Raw genomic sequence first — 20,697 nt, forward strand, 5'->3', positions numbered from 1 at the left:
GGAAAGCTCAATGTGCGACTTGCTCGTAGTGGCTGTAATTCTGCACCACGGCTGAATTTCGGGAACATCTTCAAAATGCTGTGTTAGGGGCCCACTAATATCTATATTAAAGCATCCATGAAGAAGCATGCCATGGGACCTTTAAGACCTATTGACCTTTAACATTTTTTAGGCCTTTGCTATGTTGGGATGTAAATCAGCCATGATTGCCCTCATCAGGGCAGTTTGTATGGGCTAACTTTTGTTGTACAAAACAATGACACAGCTGCGGGAGATGCTCAAAACTCTTTGGCTGACAATGGCTAACTTCACAATTTCAGGACACGACTCCACCGTGAGAAGGGGTGAATTGATCAAAGGCCATGGCTGATTCAGATCTCCACTGACAATGTGGACGATAAAATGGGCGCTGAAGCAACTGGCAAAATCCTGGAAGACTTTGCTTGGATGTACAACAATGAAAGTAGCTGACTTTAGTTCGATCATCAAACGTTGGGTGTTCAGAATATAACCAGCCAAATGACACAAGTCACTTTTTACTCCTAAAACCATGGAAACATGTATTTACATGAAGGAAGGAAGGAAGCCCTCGGTTTCAGAACGTCAAACAATGCTGCAATCTGATCGGATGCGCTTCTAGAGGTCAGCGGCTACCAGGTCCAAGTTAAAATTGTTAGGACTTCAAGCGTAGTTAAAAAGTGTAAAATCCAAGCAGTCTGCTATGTCTAGGATTGGTCAGTGGCTTCAACTCTCAACTTCATAGGTAAACATTAACATGCTGGGAATGCCCACGTGGGCATGAGGGATAATAAAGTGAATCAATAACACAATCAATCCAATGTGTTAATTGTGTTCATGTGTTACTTAACAACGGTGACTTTTTACATAATGGTGTGTTTGGAATCTCCTTCATGTCGTCTTCATGGAAGGTTTGAGGAGCTACCTTGAGGAGGTCCAGCTTCTCCCGGAGCACCAACATGGGAGCCTCCATCCTTCTGTACAGCTGGCGACACCACATGATCCTGCCTGACACCTGGGGGAGAGACACAGAGAGGGATAAAGAGAGAGGGAGAATACCACAGAGGAGAGAGAAATAAAGCAAAAGGAAGGGAAAGAAAGGAACCAAAAAACATGCACTGATCATTTCTACCCACAGCTTGATAAACAGGCAGAAAATTTGAGCAGGCATACAAACAGAAAGGTAAAGGGCGGTCAAACCGACAGAGACAGAGATACAGAAGGACAAACGGACAAACGGACGTACAGACGGGCGGAAGGACGGACCGAAGGATAGATGGACAAAGAAACACACAGATTGACATACGGACGGACAGACAAAGGGTCAGACAGACAGACAGATAGACGGACAAACGGTCAGACAGACGGACAGACAGACATGGCGGTGGTCTTACGGGGGGGGTGTTGCGGGGTATGGGGGGGTTCTCCCTCTGCTTCTGGTAGGTCCTCCTCACCAGCTCCAGGTCCCGGCTGTAGCGCTGCAGCACCTCCAGGTAGCGCTCCTTCAGGTCCAGACGGGCGCCCAGGCCGCCCTCAAACACCGCCAGCATCTCCAGCATGCGCTGTGTCTGGGGTGGGCCAGTCGAGGAGGGGGTGAGAGGGACAGTCATTGTGTGTGTGTGTGTGTGTGTGTGTGTGTGTGTGTGTGTGTGTGTGTGTGTGTGTGTGTGTGTGTGTGTGTGTGTGTGTGTGTGTGTGTGTGTGTGTGTGTGTGTGTGTGTGTGTGTGTGTGTGTGTGTGTGTGTGACTCACAGGGAGAGAGTGACTGAACCAGGAGTCCAGTAGAGACTGAAGAGACTGGAACACACTCTGGACCTGGAGCTGGAAGTCCTCATAGTCGCTGTCAAACTGACACACGCATAAACACACACAAACACACACAACACATACACACATACACGTAGACGCATAAACATACAGGGAGAAAGAGAATCAAAGAGATGTACACAATATAAGGCGTCACCACACACACATATGGATGTTCACACTAATGAGAATACACACACACACGCGCGAGCGCGCGCGCGCTGAATGAGTAGGTCTGAACCTCTAGTTTGCGGTGGTCCAGCATGTCGTAGTTCTTGGATTTCACCGTAAAGACAATGGTCTGGTAGCGGGAGTAGATCTTCTCGATGCCTTCCACCTGGGGTTCAATTGAATTGAATACATTATTTGAACCACGGCCATTCATCTCACTCTGTGAATTATTCTCAATATTTAAATGTAGTTAATTCATTACATTCAATGAACCCAATTATATTCAACCAATTCAGTAACATTTGATAACATAAACCACCAAGCCTGAAAATAATCGGAAGATCTTCAGAGTTAGCTTCAGAGATATTTTGACGCTGCATAGGCATGTTTATATGTATAAGATAAGATAAGATAAACTTTATTAATCCCCCGGAGAGGAATTCCTACAAGTGCTAATGAAAACAAAAATAGACGCAAAAGTAAATGCTAAAGTAAAGACAAACAGAAAAAACAGGGCAAACAAATCAGATGTTATAAACAATAAAAATGAAGTGTGAAGGTATAAATTATAAAGGTTCTAAGTACCAGTACTTGACAGTATATTAAAGTGTATAAATGCTAGCAGACAATGTGGTGAAAGGGAAGGACCTTCATGTTCCCCAGAGACTGCAGACTCTCCAGCGTGGACGCCATTTCTGCTAGCTTCTCCAGACGCCGGCAGAACGTGTCAAACTTTCCAAAGATATAGTTCTCGCTGTCGAATGAACCCAGAAGAAGTGACTTAAGCATAAGAAGCCCAAGGACAAGAGGCTGAAAATATCCCATTTAGTGCTTGAAGGAAAGAATGGACAGAACAGGTTGGCCACTGAGAAATGCACAGTTCAACCATTGTCTTCAACTGTGGGGGTGTAGATACCCAGCATCATTTTTTAAACAGACCGGTTCTTTCCTTCCTCATTATTTAGATCAAACTATTCTTCCCAATACAACTGCATGTATGTTCTATTAGTGACTTAGGGTTGCATATCTGGATAATATCAGAAAAAATATCCACAAACAGTGTGTTTAGAACAAGATACCGATACCACCGCACATTATGGCAGCTTCTAGAAAGCTCTTTCCTCTTCTACCTGAAGTCAAACTGTCGCTCCTCTGGGGTCTCTCTCAGTTTGTCCCTGACCGCATGGAAACTCTTCTGGTAGGAAGCGTTCAGATGGCAGCACTCAGAGATACGCTGCAGCAACTCCGGCCTGCAACACACACACAAGAACACACACACACACACACACACATAAACACACACATACACACACACACTCAAGCATACTCATGTGCAAACACACGGAAACACGTTTGTATTGCCTTGTTTAAATCACGCTACAGTGAAATACCCACCATCATTAGGTATCTATTTAGATAACTATATTGCATGTTAAGATATGCGATATATTGCTATTTGTTACATGTCCTTACTTGTTGATGATGTTTGATGTTTTTACATGTGTTGTATTTACTTGTACCTAGGGACTGCAGATAAATTAAATAAGCCTAAGGCTTACTCTGGTGTGATGCACCAAATGGCTACATTTATGTTTTAAATGAACATGGTCCCTTTAAAATCATTTGAAATAGAAGTTTGAAGTAAATTGAAGTAATTGAAGTAATTTTCTCTAAGGGAGCACTTCAGAGGAGACCTGGCACCACCATGGCACAAACACCGAGCACCTTTACCTTGACCTGACTGAATGGCTATGCAAGATTCTGAATGAGGTTGCCATAGTGACGACAATATTACACAATGGACGGGGTGCTGACCAAAAGCAGTCCTACCTGCTGTGCTCCCAGACCTTTGTCACGTCCTGGGTCAGGTAGGCGCGGCAGGTGCTGATCATCTGGTTGGTGACCTTGACAAACAGCGAGGTCATCCGCTCCGGCGTGTTGTAGAACTGGGAGAAGACGTGGATCATCCGGACACTGGCCATCAGTCTGGGGATGTGGTCCAGCACGCTGGTCTGAGTGTGGGGGGAGATAGATTGATACAGGAAGGGGGGAGGATGGCAAATCAGTTAACAAACGAGAAAGAGTAAGCCATACTTTTTTTATTTATTTTTTTGTTGTTTGCTGCTATGGATGTTTGATTATGTAAGGTGACCTTGAGTGTCAAGAAAGGCGCCCATAAATAAAATGCATTATTATTATTATTATTAGAAAGAACAAATTAAATAAAAGAAAGAAATACACAACACAGCTTGACTTACTGGGGTGGATTTCCCGAGGGGTCCGAAGAAGCGATCCAGGGTGTAGAGGTAGCGGACGTTGTTCTTAGCTTCGTTAGCCACCACAGTGATGTTTCCATCCTGACAAAAGGAACAAAGAGCTCCATGATCCTTCATGATAATCACCTCTGCAGCCTACCAAGTCTCACAAATCCTACTGTGGATTAATAGCTAAAGTCTGATGGCAGACGAGCTAAAATCCGGATGAACTGGGCGCCTCGTTTTTGTCTTCCTTAATTTTGTACCAACCAATCATGTTGCTAGAAAAACATAGTTTTTCTAAATTAACAGTGACGCAAACTCGGCCAGCAATAGTAAACAGTTAACAAGTGTCTGTACATTTTTCAAATCAACACTGTGTAGACTGGCCACTAGGGCTGCTCGATTATGGAAAAAATCATAATCACGATTATTTTGGTCAATATTGAATCACGATTATTTTTGAGTTTGAAAACATGATGCATTTATTCAGCATTTGCCTCCCTATAAACAAATTCCGATTAATTGCCCAGCCCTACTGGCCACTGTAGGAATCCAATCCTCTTCTGAAAGCTTAACCCCAGCTTCAAATCAGTTTCACTTCGGTAGAATATCTGCGTAACCAAACAGGAAACAAGGTGTGACTCAAGGTGCAGTCTCCCTCCAGAGGTATCCTTGTTGCAGAGAGGACTGCTGGATCCCTGATTAACTCATACCAAATACCCATCTATCTATCAGTACACCAGACTGTCAACTAAGGCTGGAACGACATATCGAAACAGCGATATATCGTCGCCCTTCTTCTTGAAAAATAAATATAAAAATGAAAAGAATTCCTTTCGCATTTTCATCCTTTATTCCTAGCACTGTTAGGCGGGAAATATCACCCCAAATAACAATATTTTAATTAATAAAATAAGGTGTTCTTAACAGATTTCCCTGCTCCTCTAGGTGGCACTCAACACATGTATGAAGGAAACTTGAACGCAAAAACGAGTAACTGAAGAATGAGTTATTCAAGGTTTGGACCATGAATATAGACAGAAATCCATTCAAAAATTCATCGTTAGACATATATCGTGATGTATCTTTATAGGATTTTCTAACAATATATTGATTATTGCAGAATCGCTGTCTCGCGATATTATCGTATCGCCGGCCATGTATAGCGTATCGTATCGTACCGTGAGGTAGGTGTGTTTCCCACCCCTACTGTCTCGCAGGATCGAATCAGCCTACTTTTAAGTTGCTTTGCTTGGCTCTCTTGAGCAAATGGGGTGTGTCGACAATTAGTTGACACGTGGTTGGCACTCACCAGTTCTCTCCAAGTGCGTATGGTTCTGGACTTGGCCACCTGTAGAACTCCAAGAATCCTCTTCACTAGGGGGCGCTTCACCTCCTCCATCAGACTAAAAAAACACACACACACACACACATAAACTGAAAAAAAAGTATTAACCAGTTGAAGGCCAATGACAGACTTAAGTTTGTGTTTGCTTGTTTGCGTGCATGAGGGTGAGTGTGTGCATGTGTGTGTGTATTGACCTGTTGAACGTGGTCATGCGTCTCTTCCAGTGCTCCAGCTCTGCGACCGGTCCGATGTCGTCGGCCTCCTTCCTCATCTGCTCGCTTTCGGTTAACACCTGCCTGATCTGATTGGTCCACACCGAGATCACGCCCTCCAGACGCTCCACCAGCTCACTGTCATTGGCTGCAGAATAGAGGAGAGAAGCTTTCCAGTCAACCCATTGGTCGTTGTTGAATCTTCCATTTAATTTCAGCTTGAAGAATTACTATGCAACAAATTGTGATCCACAAGCATGTGTGTTTGTGAGTGTGTGTGTGTGTGTGTGTATGTGCCTGTGTGTGCACGTTTGTCTACCTGCATGTGTGCCTGGTTTCAGCTATGTGTGCGTGCATGAGAGTGAGCATGTTGGCTGAGGTTGTATGTGTGTGAATGGACGTTTATGCTCACGTGTGTGCATGCATGTGGGGGCATATGCTTGGTGTGTGCATGTTCACACGTATGCTTGTATGCAAAACAGAATGTGGGCTAATACTGTGTACGTCAGTGTGCATTCAATGCACGTGGGAGTGAGTGTGACCAGTGTACTCTACCCGCGTCGTTGTAGTCTGCAGGGCTGCTCAGCTGGTCCACGGCCTCCAGCAGGTCCTGCTGCTCCGGGGGCTGCAGCTGGAAGAGGTTCTCCATGTTGAGCCTGGCTGAGCTCAGGTGGCTGATGAAGTGCTCCACGGACCCCAGGAACACCTGCACATCAGGGCTGCCCTGGCCCTCCTTCATGCTGCCCCAGCTCTGGACAGAGGGAGAGAGAGAGGGGCAGAGAGAGGGGGGCGGAGAGAGAGAGAGAGAGAGAGAGAGAGAGAGAGAGAGAGAGAGAGAGAGAGAGAGAGAGAGAGAGAGAGAGAGAGAGAGAGAGAGAGAGAGAGAGAGAGAGAGAAGCAGAGAGAGAGAGAGAGAGAGCATGGAGTTGGGGAAAAAGGGAAATTTATTTACACATTTAACTGACTAGAACAATAATTAACAAATTAACTGAAATAAAATTAAATAAATAGTACAAAGAAAACAGAATAAAAAAGATTATCAGACAGAGACAGAAAGACAGCAAGCTAGACAGAATTAGAAACTACAGAAGTGTACGAGAGCAGGAAGCAAGACTGGGATTTGAAAAAATGGCGTTATCGAGAAAAGGTGAAGGGTGAGACAGCAGTAGGTGTTTGGGTGTGTGTGGGGGTACAGGTGTGTAGGCATGGGTGTGTGTGTGGGGGGTATGTGTTTGGGTTCTGGGACTTTGGAGGATGAATACAGAATTGTACACAGTAGGTACAGAATTAAAAGAGTAGAATAAAAGCATTGCTATATTGCTATATCAGTCGATGCTATTTGAAGTCCACCCCTGTTAATGTGTATTGAGTGTTGAGACTGTGTGCTCTCCCCAACCTGCTGGGAGCGTAGAGCAGGTAGCATGACCTGGGACAGAAGCCTCTCCACACTCTGCAGCAAGCTGTCGTCACAGCAGTCCAGCTGGCCAAAGTTCACTTCCTGTACACACAGGAAGTACTCCCTTAGCCTCGAACAAGGGAAACAAGTAAAGGAGTAACACACAAATAGGATCTACATGTACAGGAAATTAAGTTGAAGGACTGGCTTAGTGACTGGCTGACTGACTCACAGACTTACTGGCAGTGTGACTGGCTGACTGACTGGCTTGCTGGCTGTCTGACTGTCTGAAAGGTTATGCTGGTTCTCTACTGACCTGTTGTACATTAGCAGTGGTGATCGCCTTGTCTGTCGTCCTCAGAAAGAACATACACTTTCCTAGCAAAGGCTGCAATACAGTCGGACAGACAGACCAACAGAGAGACAGACCGACAGAGAGGAGATAGACAGACAGTGCAAGTGAATGGAGGCAAGTGGTTTTATCCACATTGCAAATATCAGAGAATAACAAAGTGGTTGTGTTTGTGTCGTAACTTCAGCAACCCTGGACTCTCTCACACACCGACACACACACACACACACACACACACACACACACACACACACACACACACACACACACACACACACACACACACACACACACACACACACACACACACACACAGTGACAAACAAACATGCACACAATGACATCAATCATCAGCTTTTCTTCTATAGCAACGGAACAAAACACAGCCAGGCTTCGTGAAAGTAAGAAAAGTCAACATTGTTTCTGTCGTCACCCTGGGACTCTTGAGCAACGATGAGGCAGAAATAAAATGATTACCTAATGTCTACGGTGAACAAAGTAATTTCTAAACCGATACATTTCTAAACCGATATAAGCATGTTGTAGTTGACCCTGGATCTAACCATTTAGTGGACTTCAGTTTCTTTAAAAACATAATTCAACCCATTCCCTCAGTGAACTTCTAATCCGCCAGGTACTCGTAACTGGGAGTTAGACAATGTAACCATACTGGTGTAGTGATTACCTATTAACAGTCAGATATCATTTGGGTATCCCCACAGGACCCACCAACCCAAACGCAATAAATATGGTTGGGTGCTGGTGACCTCACCTCAGAACTTCCTGTGGTCAGGAAGAGCTTTCTGATTGCTGGACCACTGCTGTAAGCCTCCATATTGGAAGAGGACTAGAGAGAGACAGAGACAGACAATCAGAGCGAGAGAGAGGGAGAGAGGGGGAGAGGGAGAGAGGGAGAGAGGGAGAGAGAGAGAGAGAGAGAGAGAAAGAGAGATATTTCGAATCGCCGGGTATAAGAGAAAGGAAGTTGGAAGTAGGAGAAAGAGATAACAAGATAAGGTAAGTAGAAGCATAAGTACGATAACGAAGTGATAAGGATAAGTTACATTGACATTTAACCAAATGTGGGAGTGAGTAAGGCTAGAGAAGAGACAAAGATTTTCAAACCTGTTTTGTGTCTTGATAGAAGAAAATAAGCCTTTTGGATCCATTGGCAGCAAAGAAGTCCTCTATCAGCCTGAACTAAGAGAGAGGGTCAGACAGTGTTTTAATGGCCGTAGAACCAACAACCGTTTTAGGGTTAACATCCTCTTTATGAATATGTGCTGGCTATTGCCCACTATGTTTGGCTCATGCAACTATTTAACATGTTTCTACCTTTTCATCCAACTAACTGACTCATGTTTCTACCTCTTCATCCAACTAACTGACTCATGTTTCTACCTCTTCATCCAACTAACTGACTCATGTTTCTACCTCATCATCCAACTAACTGACTCATGATTCTACCTCTTCATCCAACTAACTGACTCATGATTCTACCTCTTCATCCAACTAACTGACTCATGATTCTACCTCTTCTTCCAACTAACTGACTCATGATTCTACCTCTTCTTCCAACTAACTGACTCATGATTCTACCTCTTCTTCCAACTAACTGACTCATGATTCTACCTCTTCTTCCAACTAACTGACTCATGTTTCTACCTCTTCTTCCAACTAACTGACTCATGTTTCTACCTCTTCTTCCAACTAACTGACTCATGTTTCTACCTCTTCTTCCAACTAACTGACTCATGATTCTACCTCTTCTTCCAACTAACTGACTCATGTTTCTACCTCTTCTTCCAACTAACTGACTCATGTTTCTACCTCTTCTTCCAACTAACTGACTCATGATTCTACCTCTTCTTCCAACTAACTGACTCATGTTTCTACCTCTTCATCCAACTAACTGACTCATGTTTCTACCTCTTCTTCCAACTAACTGACTCATGATTCTACCTCTTCTTCCAACTAACTGACTCATGATTCTACCTCTTCTTCCAACTAACTGACTCATGTTTCTACCTCTTCATCCAACTAACTGACTCATGTTTCTACCTCTTCTTCCAACTAACTGACTCATGATTCTACCTCTTCTTCCAACTAACTGACTCATGATTCTACCTCTTCTTCCAACTGACTGACTCATGTTTCTACCTCTTCATCCAACTAACTGACTCATGATTCTACCTCTTCTTCCAACTAACCGACTCAAGTTTTACCTTGTCATCTGAGATGAGAACTTCCTCCGCCTCGTGCTCCGGCAGGGGTCCGGAGTCAGCCAGCCTGCTGATCAGGTACCTGTGTCGACCGTCCAGCGCAGCCTTTCTCTCTTCCTTCAGGGCCCGGGCCTTTCTGGCCATCTCTCTTTTGGCCTCGTTGGACAGAACCATGGTTCGTTTACCGGACACCTGGGGACCGCCGCCAGCCACCAAAACATCAGTCCACATCTGGACAGGGCATGAAAGAACTGGGCAAAACTTTGACACAAAAATCCCAATGCAGTGCTCCGTCCCTTACCGAGATGCCAGTGATGGAGGCGTTACCGGCGATGGGAGAGACCATTTGATTTGTGCTTGCTAGTTTGATCCCTCCTACTCGCCGGTAGCTCTTGGCAATTGACTCTGTTTATGATAATGATAAACAAAGACATCAATACACACAAATACACACAGCTGCCAATAACAATCATAAAATCAGATGTGGATTCAATCATAACAAACAATTTTACGATGTCATTTGTAATATTCAGAGTTAGAGAGTTAGAGAGTTAGAGAGTTAGAGAGAGAGAGAGAGAGAGAGAGAGAGAGAGAGAGAGAGAGAGAGAGAGAGAGAGAGAGAGAGAGAGAGAGAGAGAGAGAGAGAGAGAGAGAGAGAAAAAAAAAGATAGAGAGAGATCTCTAATCAACGAATTCGAATTGGTATTAACACCATCATCCCGGTCATGTTTTGAGGAAACATTAAATGCTCCCCACCTCTTCTCAGCTCAAGAGGAGGAGGATTTAGATTCTGCGTTATCATGAGGTTTGGGATTTCATCCGTTTCCACCGGCTGCTCCGCTAGACTCTCCAGCCCACCGTGGGATCTCTTCTCTGGGAGGGAAACGCCTTCCTGCTCACTGCCCTGGAGCTCCATATCTGAGGGGGGGATAGGGTCCTGGGGCTCCCCTGCCTGGGGCTCTGTGGCAAGGGGGGAGCCAGGAGCCTCAGCGATGGGAACATGGTCCCCTCCTAGAATGTCCTCCTCTGGAGGCTGAGTGTCGTTCATCTGGAGGAGTGGGATAAATATGAGAAGGGGAGAGGAAGAGAGAGAGGGATTACCTATGCATACAAAGTAACGAATCAGCCCAATGAGGATGTACTATTAGGGGAGTAATGATACACGTATTTGTACCGAACCGTCACGGTACAGGCACTTCGGTGTGGTTACAGAGGTGGACCGCGGTGCGTAAATGTGGCGTATAAACCGTTAGTATGGCGAATGTAAAGGCTTGTTTTGCGATGCAGAAGTCGGGAGTTCCCCCCGGAACGTTTAGCCAAGTATACTACTCCGACTCCGTAATCCGACTTCGTAACTACGGAGACCCCTCAGCAGCTCTACGTCGGGATGTCGGATACGCAATGCAATTTGCCGCCCGATCGATCTTATATGTTGACTACAAACCATGTATGCAGTGTTGTATATAAACTTCCAAAGCTCTTCAAATCTTATTTGGTGTTTTATTGGTCCTTAAAGGTCCCATGGCAGGCCACTAGGTGTGGTGTGATTAGCCGCTACAAGCCGTGTCCACCTAGATGTGTGCTGGATAGATCAGTCTACCAGCCTAGCCAGTGGACTGTAGCAAATGTTGCTCATCTATCCGTCACACATCTACAAAGTAAAAGTAAAGTAAACACGGTGCAAAGTCAATCCGGAGAAGTTATTCCGGAAATGATTTGTTAGAGGACCAATCACAGCCCTTGCCGTCTCTGTTGCGTCGACCAATAGGTCCATGGCGTCGACGGATAGTTAAAAAAATATTGGATGCGCAAGTAAGCTACGGAGAGGGTCTCCGATAGGCTCTCCGGCTACGGAGAGGGCTCTCCGTGTCTACGTACAGCACTTTAACATGCACATGCATTTGAAAAGGCACCATCCTGGTGTTACTATCACCGTTGCTGTGAAAAAAACCCACTATTTTAACAACCCCTGTCTGGGAATTCAGAAATGAAAATGCCATAACCAAGTTTATTGCTGCTGATCTATGGCCATTCTCCGTTGTTGACAAACAAGCGGTTTCTTAAAACGTACCGTACCGTGACTTCAAAAACGAGGTAAGTAACGAACTGTGACTTTTGTGTACCGTTACACCCCATTGTACTATGTTGTGAATTATCAACTATTCCACTGACTGCATTACAGTTGCAGCAAATCAAATTAACACAATAGGCCTACTACATGTTCTCAAGGTCTCAAATTACATTAAATTACACTCTAACATTCAGTGTTTAAAAAAAATTAATACAAATTGTAACACCACCAAAAAGGGTTAGGGGTTATTTATTTGTTGTGTTCTAGGACATCTAGAACAGACCTGGACATCGCGGGCCACTCAGAATTATTTCTTACTGATAATTTTTTATAAAACATTTATGTAAAGACTGCTTGTAAGAAGATACACATCGGAAAAGGAGAAGGGCCTTTATTGTAAAAAATGCTGCTAAGCACGTGATCGTGATGAGGAGCATGTGGTTGTTAAGCAAGTGGCATTAAACTTTCTCATTGATGCAATACAACAACTCTCAGTGATGAACACCTGGCTGTCAGCTGTGCTGCGCATAGCCACATCAGGACCTGACTTCAGTGCACTTGTTCAAGCCATTGTTCAAGCCCATCAGAGAATTAGCTCCTCCCACTGAGTACTTTTGTATATGTGTGTGTTGTCTTTAATAGGTCCATGGTTGTAATGTCAACCCTACATCATCAAATGTGGATGCAGATAGATTTAATTATATTTATTTGTAAACCAAAGTGTACAATCTGTCATTCTGTTGTGCCCATGTGGATTACATGATTGTATTCGCATTAATTTGGCGTACATTTAAATTAGAAATGCTTACTAAGAGTGACGGCAATATATTTTCTATAATCCAATCGAAAGGATTGGACCTGACAGAATTCCCTCGGCCCTCAAAGGCATGCGGATTTCTTATGATGTGGCCCCGATGAAAAATGACTGATCAACGGCTTCACGCTCGAGCCACAACGTAACGAGACCAACTGAAATATACGAAGCGGGTATGAAATGAAATTAAACTGTTCAACTGTTTTGTTGGAAAAGTATAAATGATATCGAACATTTGTTTAGATATATTTGACTATCAAAATGTGTTGATTTGAATGTTACAAGGTTAACGCTTAAAATTGACCAAGTTACGAAGTCTGAAGTAGCCTAGTCAGAGAACGAACGGCTCCGCCGTCTTCCTATTGACTATCATTATAAAAGATACTATTTTAAAAGTAATTAATCATAAAAAGCTAATTTGAACATTTTAAAAGTGGAATAGAGTTTCCAGGTGAACATTTCTGGAAGGGGAGGGTCGCAAAAATGTGTAGATAATAATAAAGAAATAAAGAAAGAATAAAGCTAACAACAGTTGAGCTTAGTAGGCCAATGACTAACCTGTGGTCCTGGGGTGTGTGTGTGTGGGTTGTGAGGAGCCCTGCAGTGAGTCTTCAGTCCAGTCTCCCACCATAAACAGAACACTATTAATCCTAACCTACAGACGTTTATTACAACTGTCTGAATGTGCCGCACGCTCTCCTTCTCGTTCTCCTGCACTCTCTGTGGACAAAGTTTGACCGTTGCCATGGCAGCACTTGTCGGCATTATGTGGTTGACCTGTAGTGAAGTAAACACTTTGTGGTGTGACTGTGTGTGACTGTGTGTGTGTGTGTGTGTGTGTGTGTGTGTGTGTGTGTGTGTGTGTGTGTGTGTGTGTGTGTGTGTGTGTGTGTGTGTGTGTGTGTGTGTGTGCGTGCGTGTCTTTGATTACACAGCAATTTCTGGCAGGAGTCTGCAAAGCCCTTTTAAATACCTAAGAGATAAATATCAAGTTGCATGTGTGTGTTTCTGGATGTGTGTTTCTGGATGTGTGTGTGTGTGTGTGTGTGTGTGTGTGTGTGTGTGTGTGTGTGTGTGTTTCTGGATGTGTGTGTGTGTGTGTGTGTGTGTGTGTGTGTGTGTGTGTGTGTGTGTGTGTGTGTGTGTGTGTGTGTGTGTGTGTGTGTGTGTGTGTGTGTGTGTTGTTGAGCCTGGATGTTCACCAGCTGCTGGCCAAAATAAACCCAAACACACACACACACACACACACACACACACACACACACACACACACACACACACACACACACACACACACACACACACACACACACACAGTTCATTTGCCTCATCACTGTATAAAATAAACTGACTTTAGAGCAGTAAACAAGCCTATACTTGTAATATAGGCTTGTTTACCTTGTTGTCTCCAAACACTTTTTTTTCTTTGCTGCCGACTCTCCTAGAGAGTCAGCAAGAATACATATTTTTTCTGATGGAAATATGACCTTGGAAAAAAATAAATAATAACATGGTCATGGAATTGTAAAAGTATGTAGGCCTATTAAAATCTTGATCCAGGGAAAAGTCCTGGGAACTCCTTTCTTTGTCACATACTTATGGAAACCAATGGTGGCAGTCATTCACCATGCCTAGAATGCAGTTATAGGCAGAGGCATCCAGCTGAGAAACACATCCCAAATAATAACCATCATAGGCTAATTATAGTCTCTGTATCTGTCATTAAGCTCACCTTTTCACCCAAATAACCCTCAAAATCACCCGTGTGATAACTGGTGGCTTGCCCTTTTAGCACTGTAAAAAAATAAACCCTCTGCTTTCAATCCTAGAGCCGTGACCAGCACCACCACCATCTTGTTTAGCACACCTTCAGTTTTGGATTTATTTTCTGCCACATGGCTGTCATCACAAATGTGTCCACGTGGTAGGCCTTTGATGCCCCATTCAACTGAGAAATGTATTTATTACCTACATCAACATTAAAAAAAAGATTAATACTTTGTAGGTGACACCATAATGCCTTTTAAAATCAAGGAACATGTACCTCACTCTCCAACTCTTGTCCAGGGCCCAGCTGGAAGAGGTCTTGGTAAAAGAACTTGTAGGCCCCAACTTGAGTATAACATGGCTTTTGTTACCATTCCACGTGTCCATGATGCCTGTAACACAAAGGAACCTTAACAAACAGCGTTTTTAAATAAAGGCCATTGTTGGCTATGTATCACTTACGGCTACGCACAACGTCGTCCTCTGGGATGACCAGGTCCAGTGTGCTGGTGGCCAGAGACTGTATTGGTGAAGGTAATTGGAGAGAGGATGGAGCAGGTGGTGATTGGCAGGCAGTGGGGTGATAGGAGATGTCAAGAGGGGCCGGTAAAGGTGAATGTGCTGAGGGGATAGTGTCAATGAGGTTTTTTCAGAGGGGGTTCTTCATGTGGAGTTGGTGGTATCCTGTGAGGGATTCGAGGGGTGGGATCTGTGAAGGGTTTGAGGTGGTCTGTGTTCATTTTGGGATTTTGTCTTCCCTTGTCATCCCGCAAGTCTGCTCTTTTGTTTTCCAATTTGGAAATGCTGTGGTCCCAGCCAGGTGCGCTCCAGTTTTCCCCCTTTCCTCTGCTGCATACGTATGTTCTTCCTGAGAACCCTCTGGCAAACAGTGAAGGCAGACCTGCTTCTAATTTTCTGCCTTTTGTCCTGCTTTTTCAGGACGTTCAGTTGAACCATGGCATCCAATGTTACCTTCAGGGCAATGCTTGAAGACACCACTGTGTTTGCCACTATGTCCTCCACTGAGCTGTCCACCTTTCCAATTGAAAAATAAACAAAGATTAAGAACGGAATTGGATTGCTCCAATTACCTGACATAACTGAGACCCATCATGCCATTCCGTGAAATCCTCTGCCACTTCGCATGGGTAACGTGCCTCCATACCGAACATAAAAAAAAAAAAGGGTAGAACCTGGTGGTGAGGTGCGCCTTCGTTCTTAGGCCAAACATGACTGCATCCAAGTAGCGGTTCCACGTGTTGGGCTTGTCCTCAACAAGTTTACAGAACGCTCTGTATAGGCACAAGGAAATTATTGTCATCAGTCATCATGGTTTTTAAAAATGTCAGCAATTTTGTAGAAGAGTTACTAATAGCTCTTCTACAATCCATTTTTAATCATTTTCTAAGCAGCTTCACCTCTGAATTGTCCCATTCAAGTTTTCCACAAAACCATTTGTCTGTGGGTGATATGGAGCTCCTCTTCACATTAAAAAATGTGCGAATGTTGGAGTTTAGCCGTTTCAAAAACATGAAGAGTACAATTTAGCAACAGATGTGTTTTGTATTGCATATGGTACATAGAGCATCCTGACCATGAAGAGCAGTGCTGGTTTATTCACCAAGCCAAAATGTACTAACCTCATTCGGAAACTCAATGCCCTGGGGTATCATTTATACAACGTTACTAAAAGTGTACGTACGCCCAAAAGCCAAGTTTTGCTTGCGGCAAAAAACATTCTGACTTAAAACCCTGCGTATACGCACACCTGTAACTAAGCAATCTGTGCTTTATAAATCAGAGTGCCTAGAAGTGTGCGCAGCTGAATCAGCTTCACGTTCCGCCCTGTACACGCCCCTTTTAACCATAAATGGTCACTGCAAACGACCTCATGAATGCGATCTGCATTTAAAACCGACTCAGATGCATGTAGTAGTAGGCTATGTCTTGTCGGAAACAATGGCAGAAGGACTGAAAAGCGAAATTTCACGGAGGTTAAAGTGAAGACTCTTGTGGGTGAGGTGGAGACCCGAAAAGTAGTTTTGTTCGGCGGTCACGGGACTGGTCATTAACAACAAAAAACAGTTAGTGGCAACATGTTGATGCGGCAGTGAACTCTGTCAGTGGCACGGAGCGCACAGTCCCAGAATTAAAAAAGTGGTCTGACATAATGGTAGGCCTACATATTTGTATTTCCTCACTCGCATCACATGTTTATAATTTATTGCTAAAATATTACTGATCGTATATTGAAGATCGTTAATTAATTACAGGTGGAAGCAAAGCGGAGGCTGTCCTCGCACCGCCAGAGCGTTACTGCAACTGGGGGGGACCCAACCTACTCCTGACCTAACACCAATAGAGTGGCGAAGTCACGCCCCTTCCGGTAGGGCTCATGGGACCTATGAGATCGAAAAATATGAATGGGTGTCAATGGAGAGAAAATAATTATTTTCTGGTCCCAGTCTTTATATGCCCTGGATTACACATATGTTGTTTGTGGATTTAAAGGATAATTTTTCATGCAAAGAAAACGAAAAATGTTCGTGAAGAAGTTTGATAATTTTAGGTTTTATGTGAGGCCGCTTTGTGAACTACAGCTCTTCGCTGCTCTCGACGCATATGATATACGTCACCACACCCGCCCTTGGAACTCGGCACAGAGATGGCGATCTCTCTGCCCCACTTCACCGCTTTTTCCAAGGGGAGGATAAAAGCATCGAAAGAGGTGAAAACCATTATAAATCGGGGCACGTGCAGAGTTTCAGTTATGCCGATGGGAAGATTGTCGGTCTTCTCCACGCCAGTCGCAGGGAGCGTGACGTCACATACGAGCCGTGTAGTCTTTCTCGTTGTGTTTTCTCTACAGCCTTTATCTGAACAATTGCACAATAAACGGTCAAACTCTTTGCATGAAAAATTATCCTTTAAATCCACAAACAACATATGTGTAATCCAGGGCATATAAAGACCGGGACCAGAAAATAATTATTTTCTCTCCATTGACACCCATTCATATTTTTCGATCTCATAGGTCCCATGAGCCCTACCGGAAGGGGCGTGACTTCGCCACTCTATTGACACAAGTAGCATCCATAATTGGCACCTCATATGGCGAGTGGATAGTGCCAAACCTAAGGATTCCCTGGAAGAGGCGAAGGAGCAGCCTACCCTACGTCGCCGTGGGAACCTGTGAAATTTTGAATGGGATTGATTGGGACTGCAGACGAGAGACCAGCAGCGACGTCACGGCGACGGCATGGAAGATCCGTCCACCGGCGGCGGTGTCACGGCGACGTACATAAGGAAATTCAGACAAAATGTACGTCTACTCTCGACGTGTGGATAAGTTCGTCGCCACTAGGACGCCTGCTGCCCTACGTCGCCGTGAGAACGCCTGAACTAGGTATGTGGCCACAAAGCGCTTCAGTGTGATTTTATGACGTAGTTTACGATTAACTAGTGTTTTATACAACCAGCACATTTATATCACTTGGAACAGCAATGTATAATGGTGTAGGACAGATAAACTGTTGTTTAAATGTAGGCTATTTTGATGGTGCCTGTTTTGATACTGTTATTCACTCTCAAAGTAGACCTATTATTGTTTTAGTTGAGATAATGAATTGCTAATTTGTTTGGGTAATTTACTGTAATTAAAATGGGTAGGTCTACAGACTTGGCATTAAACACCACTGAAAGTGTTATCTTTTACTACAGTATATCTGTCACATTTATACTTAATATTTATATTAATGTAATTAGATAAATGAATTTGATTTGAAGGTTTATATTGGTTATTGGGTTTATTTAATCAGAGTCATACAGAAGAAATTGTGTAGATTATTCATTGATTGAGTAGTTTATTTTGATAACAATGCTAAGAATATCTGATGTGGTGTAAAATAAAGGAGATGACAATGGCAGCCAACATAACCAGCGTTAAATCTCCTCTCTTGCCTGTTTTTCATATTTCCTTGTACACACAGGAGACTATAGATCTACCAACACAAACATTTATTATCCGTACAATACCAAGAATCAACAGATTTTCACGAGTATATGATTACAATCATGAATACAATTTGAATTAAGCTCACATTCACAAACAAATATATTCTAAATGAATACTCTGAGCAAGCATGACAATACTGCAAGGCAAGCCATTACATAATGTCTTGTACTACACTAATGCTACTCAATACCTTTGCAAATACTTTGCAGGAGGGAGAATCCCAGCACAGTGACCTGACTGCAATCGTGTGTTTGAGGCACTTTTCATCCAACTCTACGAGCAGTACTGTGGATCAAGGCGCGTATGTGGAGTCAGGCACCAGTGTTTGAGCCATACCCCCACATCCGGCAAGTCATTATTATTAATATCATGGTGATGGTGAAAAGCACCACCCGGCTCCAAGTGATAAATACTGCAACAATCACAAGATGTTGAGTTTATAAACACTTTACCCAGCCAATAATAACCTAGTATCTGTGCCATTTTCTGTGTAGCCATGTTGTCATCTGATATTATGCTTTGTTATACAAAAAAGGTAATACTTTTAGGCACTGCACAGGGAGAACTGTCGCGAGCCCATAGAGGCTCCATCTTCTGTTCTGAGGCCTGCTCCTGAGCTTCCTCTCCAGTCAACCAAACCAGCTCTTCAACCACTTGCCCACACCTCCACTTCTCCTGCCTGCCTCCCAGATTCTGGTTCCTGTGGTTCCGGTTCTAAACCTGCAGAAGCGTCTCGTCCCAGTTCCACGTTTTTATGCTTTGCCAGACCCTTATTGGATGACTACAATCAAAGCTTTTGTTTGGCCGTCTGCCAAAATAATACATGTTGGCTTACAACTAGTGACTACAATGAAGTCTTCTATCTGCCCAATAATGTTTTTCTTCTTTCTTTCCTTCTCAAATTCAACATTTGTATGGTTAATTATCTGCTGTCAAAGCACAGATTCTGTTGAATGATCGATGCTTAAAATTTACTTTGAAACACAGATGAATGCGGTTGTTAATTCACAAATGTTTTCTGTTTCATCAAAGAAATTCCATTGTGATCATTTACATTGTTACATTGATTTATATATTAACTAAAACTTTTGAAAAAGAAAGTGAATAATATAGCCTAGATAGAAAACAGAAAATGTCATAGGCCTGGGGGGTATTCCACGAACGGACGTTTAACAAACAGAGTTAACGCTGAACTCTAGGTTGAGTGAGCCTGTGCCAACTAAACTAGAGCTGTCGGTTCTACGGCACCGGTTATGCATTAGTTCAATCAACACAGGGTTGTGCGCGTCCACGCCAAACCTATAAAGAAGTGATTTATGGATCATGGAAACCCTGATCAAAATGGGGAAACGGGCCGCTTGAAAGTGACAATGTCATGTCCTGGGAACCGGATTTTCAGTTCTAAACAACCGAACGAGAGATGGCGTTGAGATGTGCGAGAGATGTGTCGTTTCTTTCAAAATGAAAATAAATCAATATCAAGAGGTGAAAATCACTACCAATCGAAACATGTCGAGGCGTTAATGTATTCACTGCAAGGTACTGTGAGAAAGCTATTTAAATATATTAAAGATTTGCGTGAGAATCTGTATCTCTCCAGCAAAAAGTCATCCGGATATAGCCGTGGTCTTATAAATCTCTCCCGGTGGATTGCACGAATAATTGGCGCTCCGGTATCAACAGGGCTCTCATCAAAAGGGCATGCCATTGTGAACACATGGAATCTGCGGTGAACGCAGCTTTAAATCCCCAAAACCGGGTTATGTTCCAAACTAACCTGCACAAACCTGGTCCGACCAGGTTTGATTCAGAGCATATGTTGCTATAGTAACTAACATACCGTGTTCATTTTGGAACGGAAACCCTAGGGTTACCGCAAACCCTGGGATAATTTGCCCGGTTATGTGATAAAACCGGCTTTGTGGAATACCCCTCTGCCCTATGAAGTGACATCATGCCCATACAATCATCAAAACATTGAGATCTGTTTTAAAACAGTTAAGAACTAACGTTTTTTATAAAATGTCATCAACTTATTCATCAACAAGTCATTGGATATATTAATACCAGAAAATAATGAAGAAAAAATCATAGACTGGGAATCGAACCCCAGTCCCAACGGCGGCGGCGTGCATATCCTCTCCACACGGCGGCGGCGTAGCTTCTCCACACTTCATTTCACACGTTGTTATCCTTCTCCAGGGAATCCTGGCACTATCCACTCGCCATATGCTTTATTCAATGCAG

At 43.6% G+C, this 20,697-nt stretch overlaps 2 protein-coding genes across 2 annotated transcripts in view; one reads left to right on the forward strand and one right to left on the reverse strand.

Moving 5' to 3' along the window:
- dnah5l (dynein, axonemal, heavy chain 5 like) overlaps positions 1 to 13,403 on the reverse strand; it is a 72,908-nt gene extending 59,505 nt beyond the window's left edge. The window contains exons 1-19 of the mRNA XM_060044758.1: positions 13,227 to 13,403; positions 10,540 to 10,831; positions 10,085 to 10,188; positions 9,787 to 9,975; positions 8,687 to 8,761; positions 8,334 to 8,408; positions 7,526 to 7,597; positions 7,210 to 7,311; positions 6,369 to 6,564; positions 5,796 to 5,961; positions 5,566 to 5,659; positions 4,254 to 4,352; positions 3,826 to 4,007; positions 3,126 to 3,245; positions 2,644 to 2,749; positions 2,066 to 2,161; positions 1,771 to 1,866; positions 1,413 to 1,586; positions 944 to 1,033 (exon numbers count right to left, since the gene is read on the reverse strand). Coding sequence (XP_059900741.1) covers positions 944 to 1,033; positions 1,413 to 1,586; positions 1,771 to 1,866; positions 2,066 to 2,161; positions 2,644 to 2,749; positions 3,126 to 3,245; positions 3,826 to 4,007; positions 4,254 to 4,352; positions 5,566 to 5,659; positions 5,796 to 5,961; positions 6,369 to 6,564; positions 7,210 to 7,311; positions 7,526 to 7,597; positions 8,334 to 8,408; positions 8,687 to 8,761; positions 9,787 to 9,975; positions 10,085 to 10,188; positions 10,540 to 10,831 — 2,328 coding nt within the window. The 5' untranslated portion in view covers positions 13,227 to 13,403. The remainder of the gene's footprint in view (positions 1 to 943; positions 1,034 to 1,412; positions 1,587 to 1,770; positions 1,867 to 2,065; positions 2,162 to 2,643; positions 2,750 to 3,125; positions 3,246 to 3,825; positions 4,008 to 4,253; positions 4,353 to 5,565; positions 5,660 to 5,795; positions 5,962 to 6,368; positions 6,565 to 7,209; positions 7,312 to 7,525; positions 7,598 to 8,333; positions 8,409 to 8,686; positions 8,762 to 9,786; positions 9,976 to 10,084; positions 10,189 to 10,539; positions 10,832 to 13,226) is intronic.
- Positions 1 to 20,697, forward strand: part of LOC132452244 (cytochrome c oxidase subunit 4 isoform 1, mitochondrial-like) — a 213,294-nt gene that overhangs the window by 159,089 nt on the left and 33,508 nt on the right. The window lies entirely within an intron of this gene.

Source organism: Gadus macrocephalus, chromosome 23 (genome assembly GCF_031168955.1).
Source record: "Gadus macrocephalus chromosome 23, ASM3116895v1".
Taxonomy (NCBI): Eukaryota; Metazoa; Chordata; class Actinopteri; order Gadiformes; family Gadidae; genus Gadus; species Gadus macrocephalus.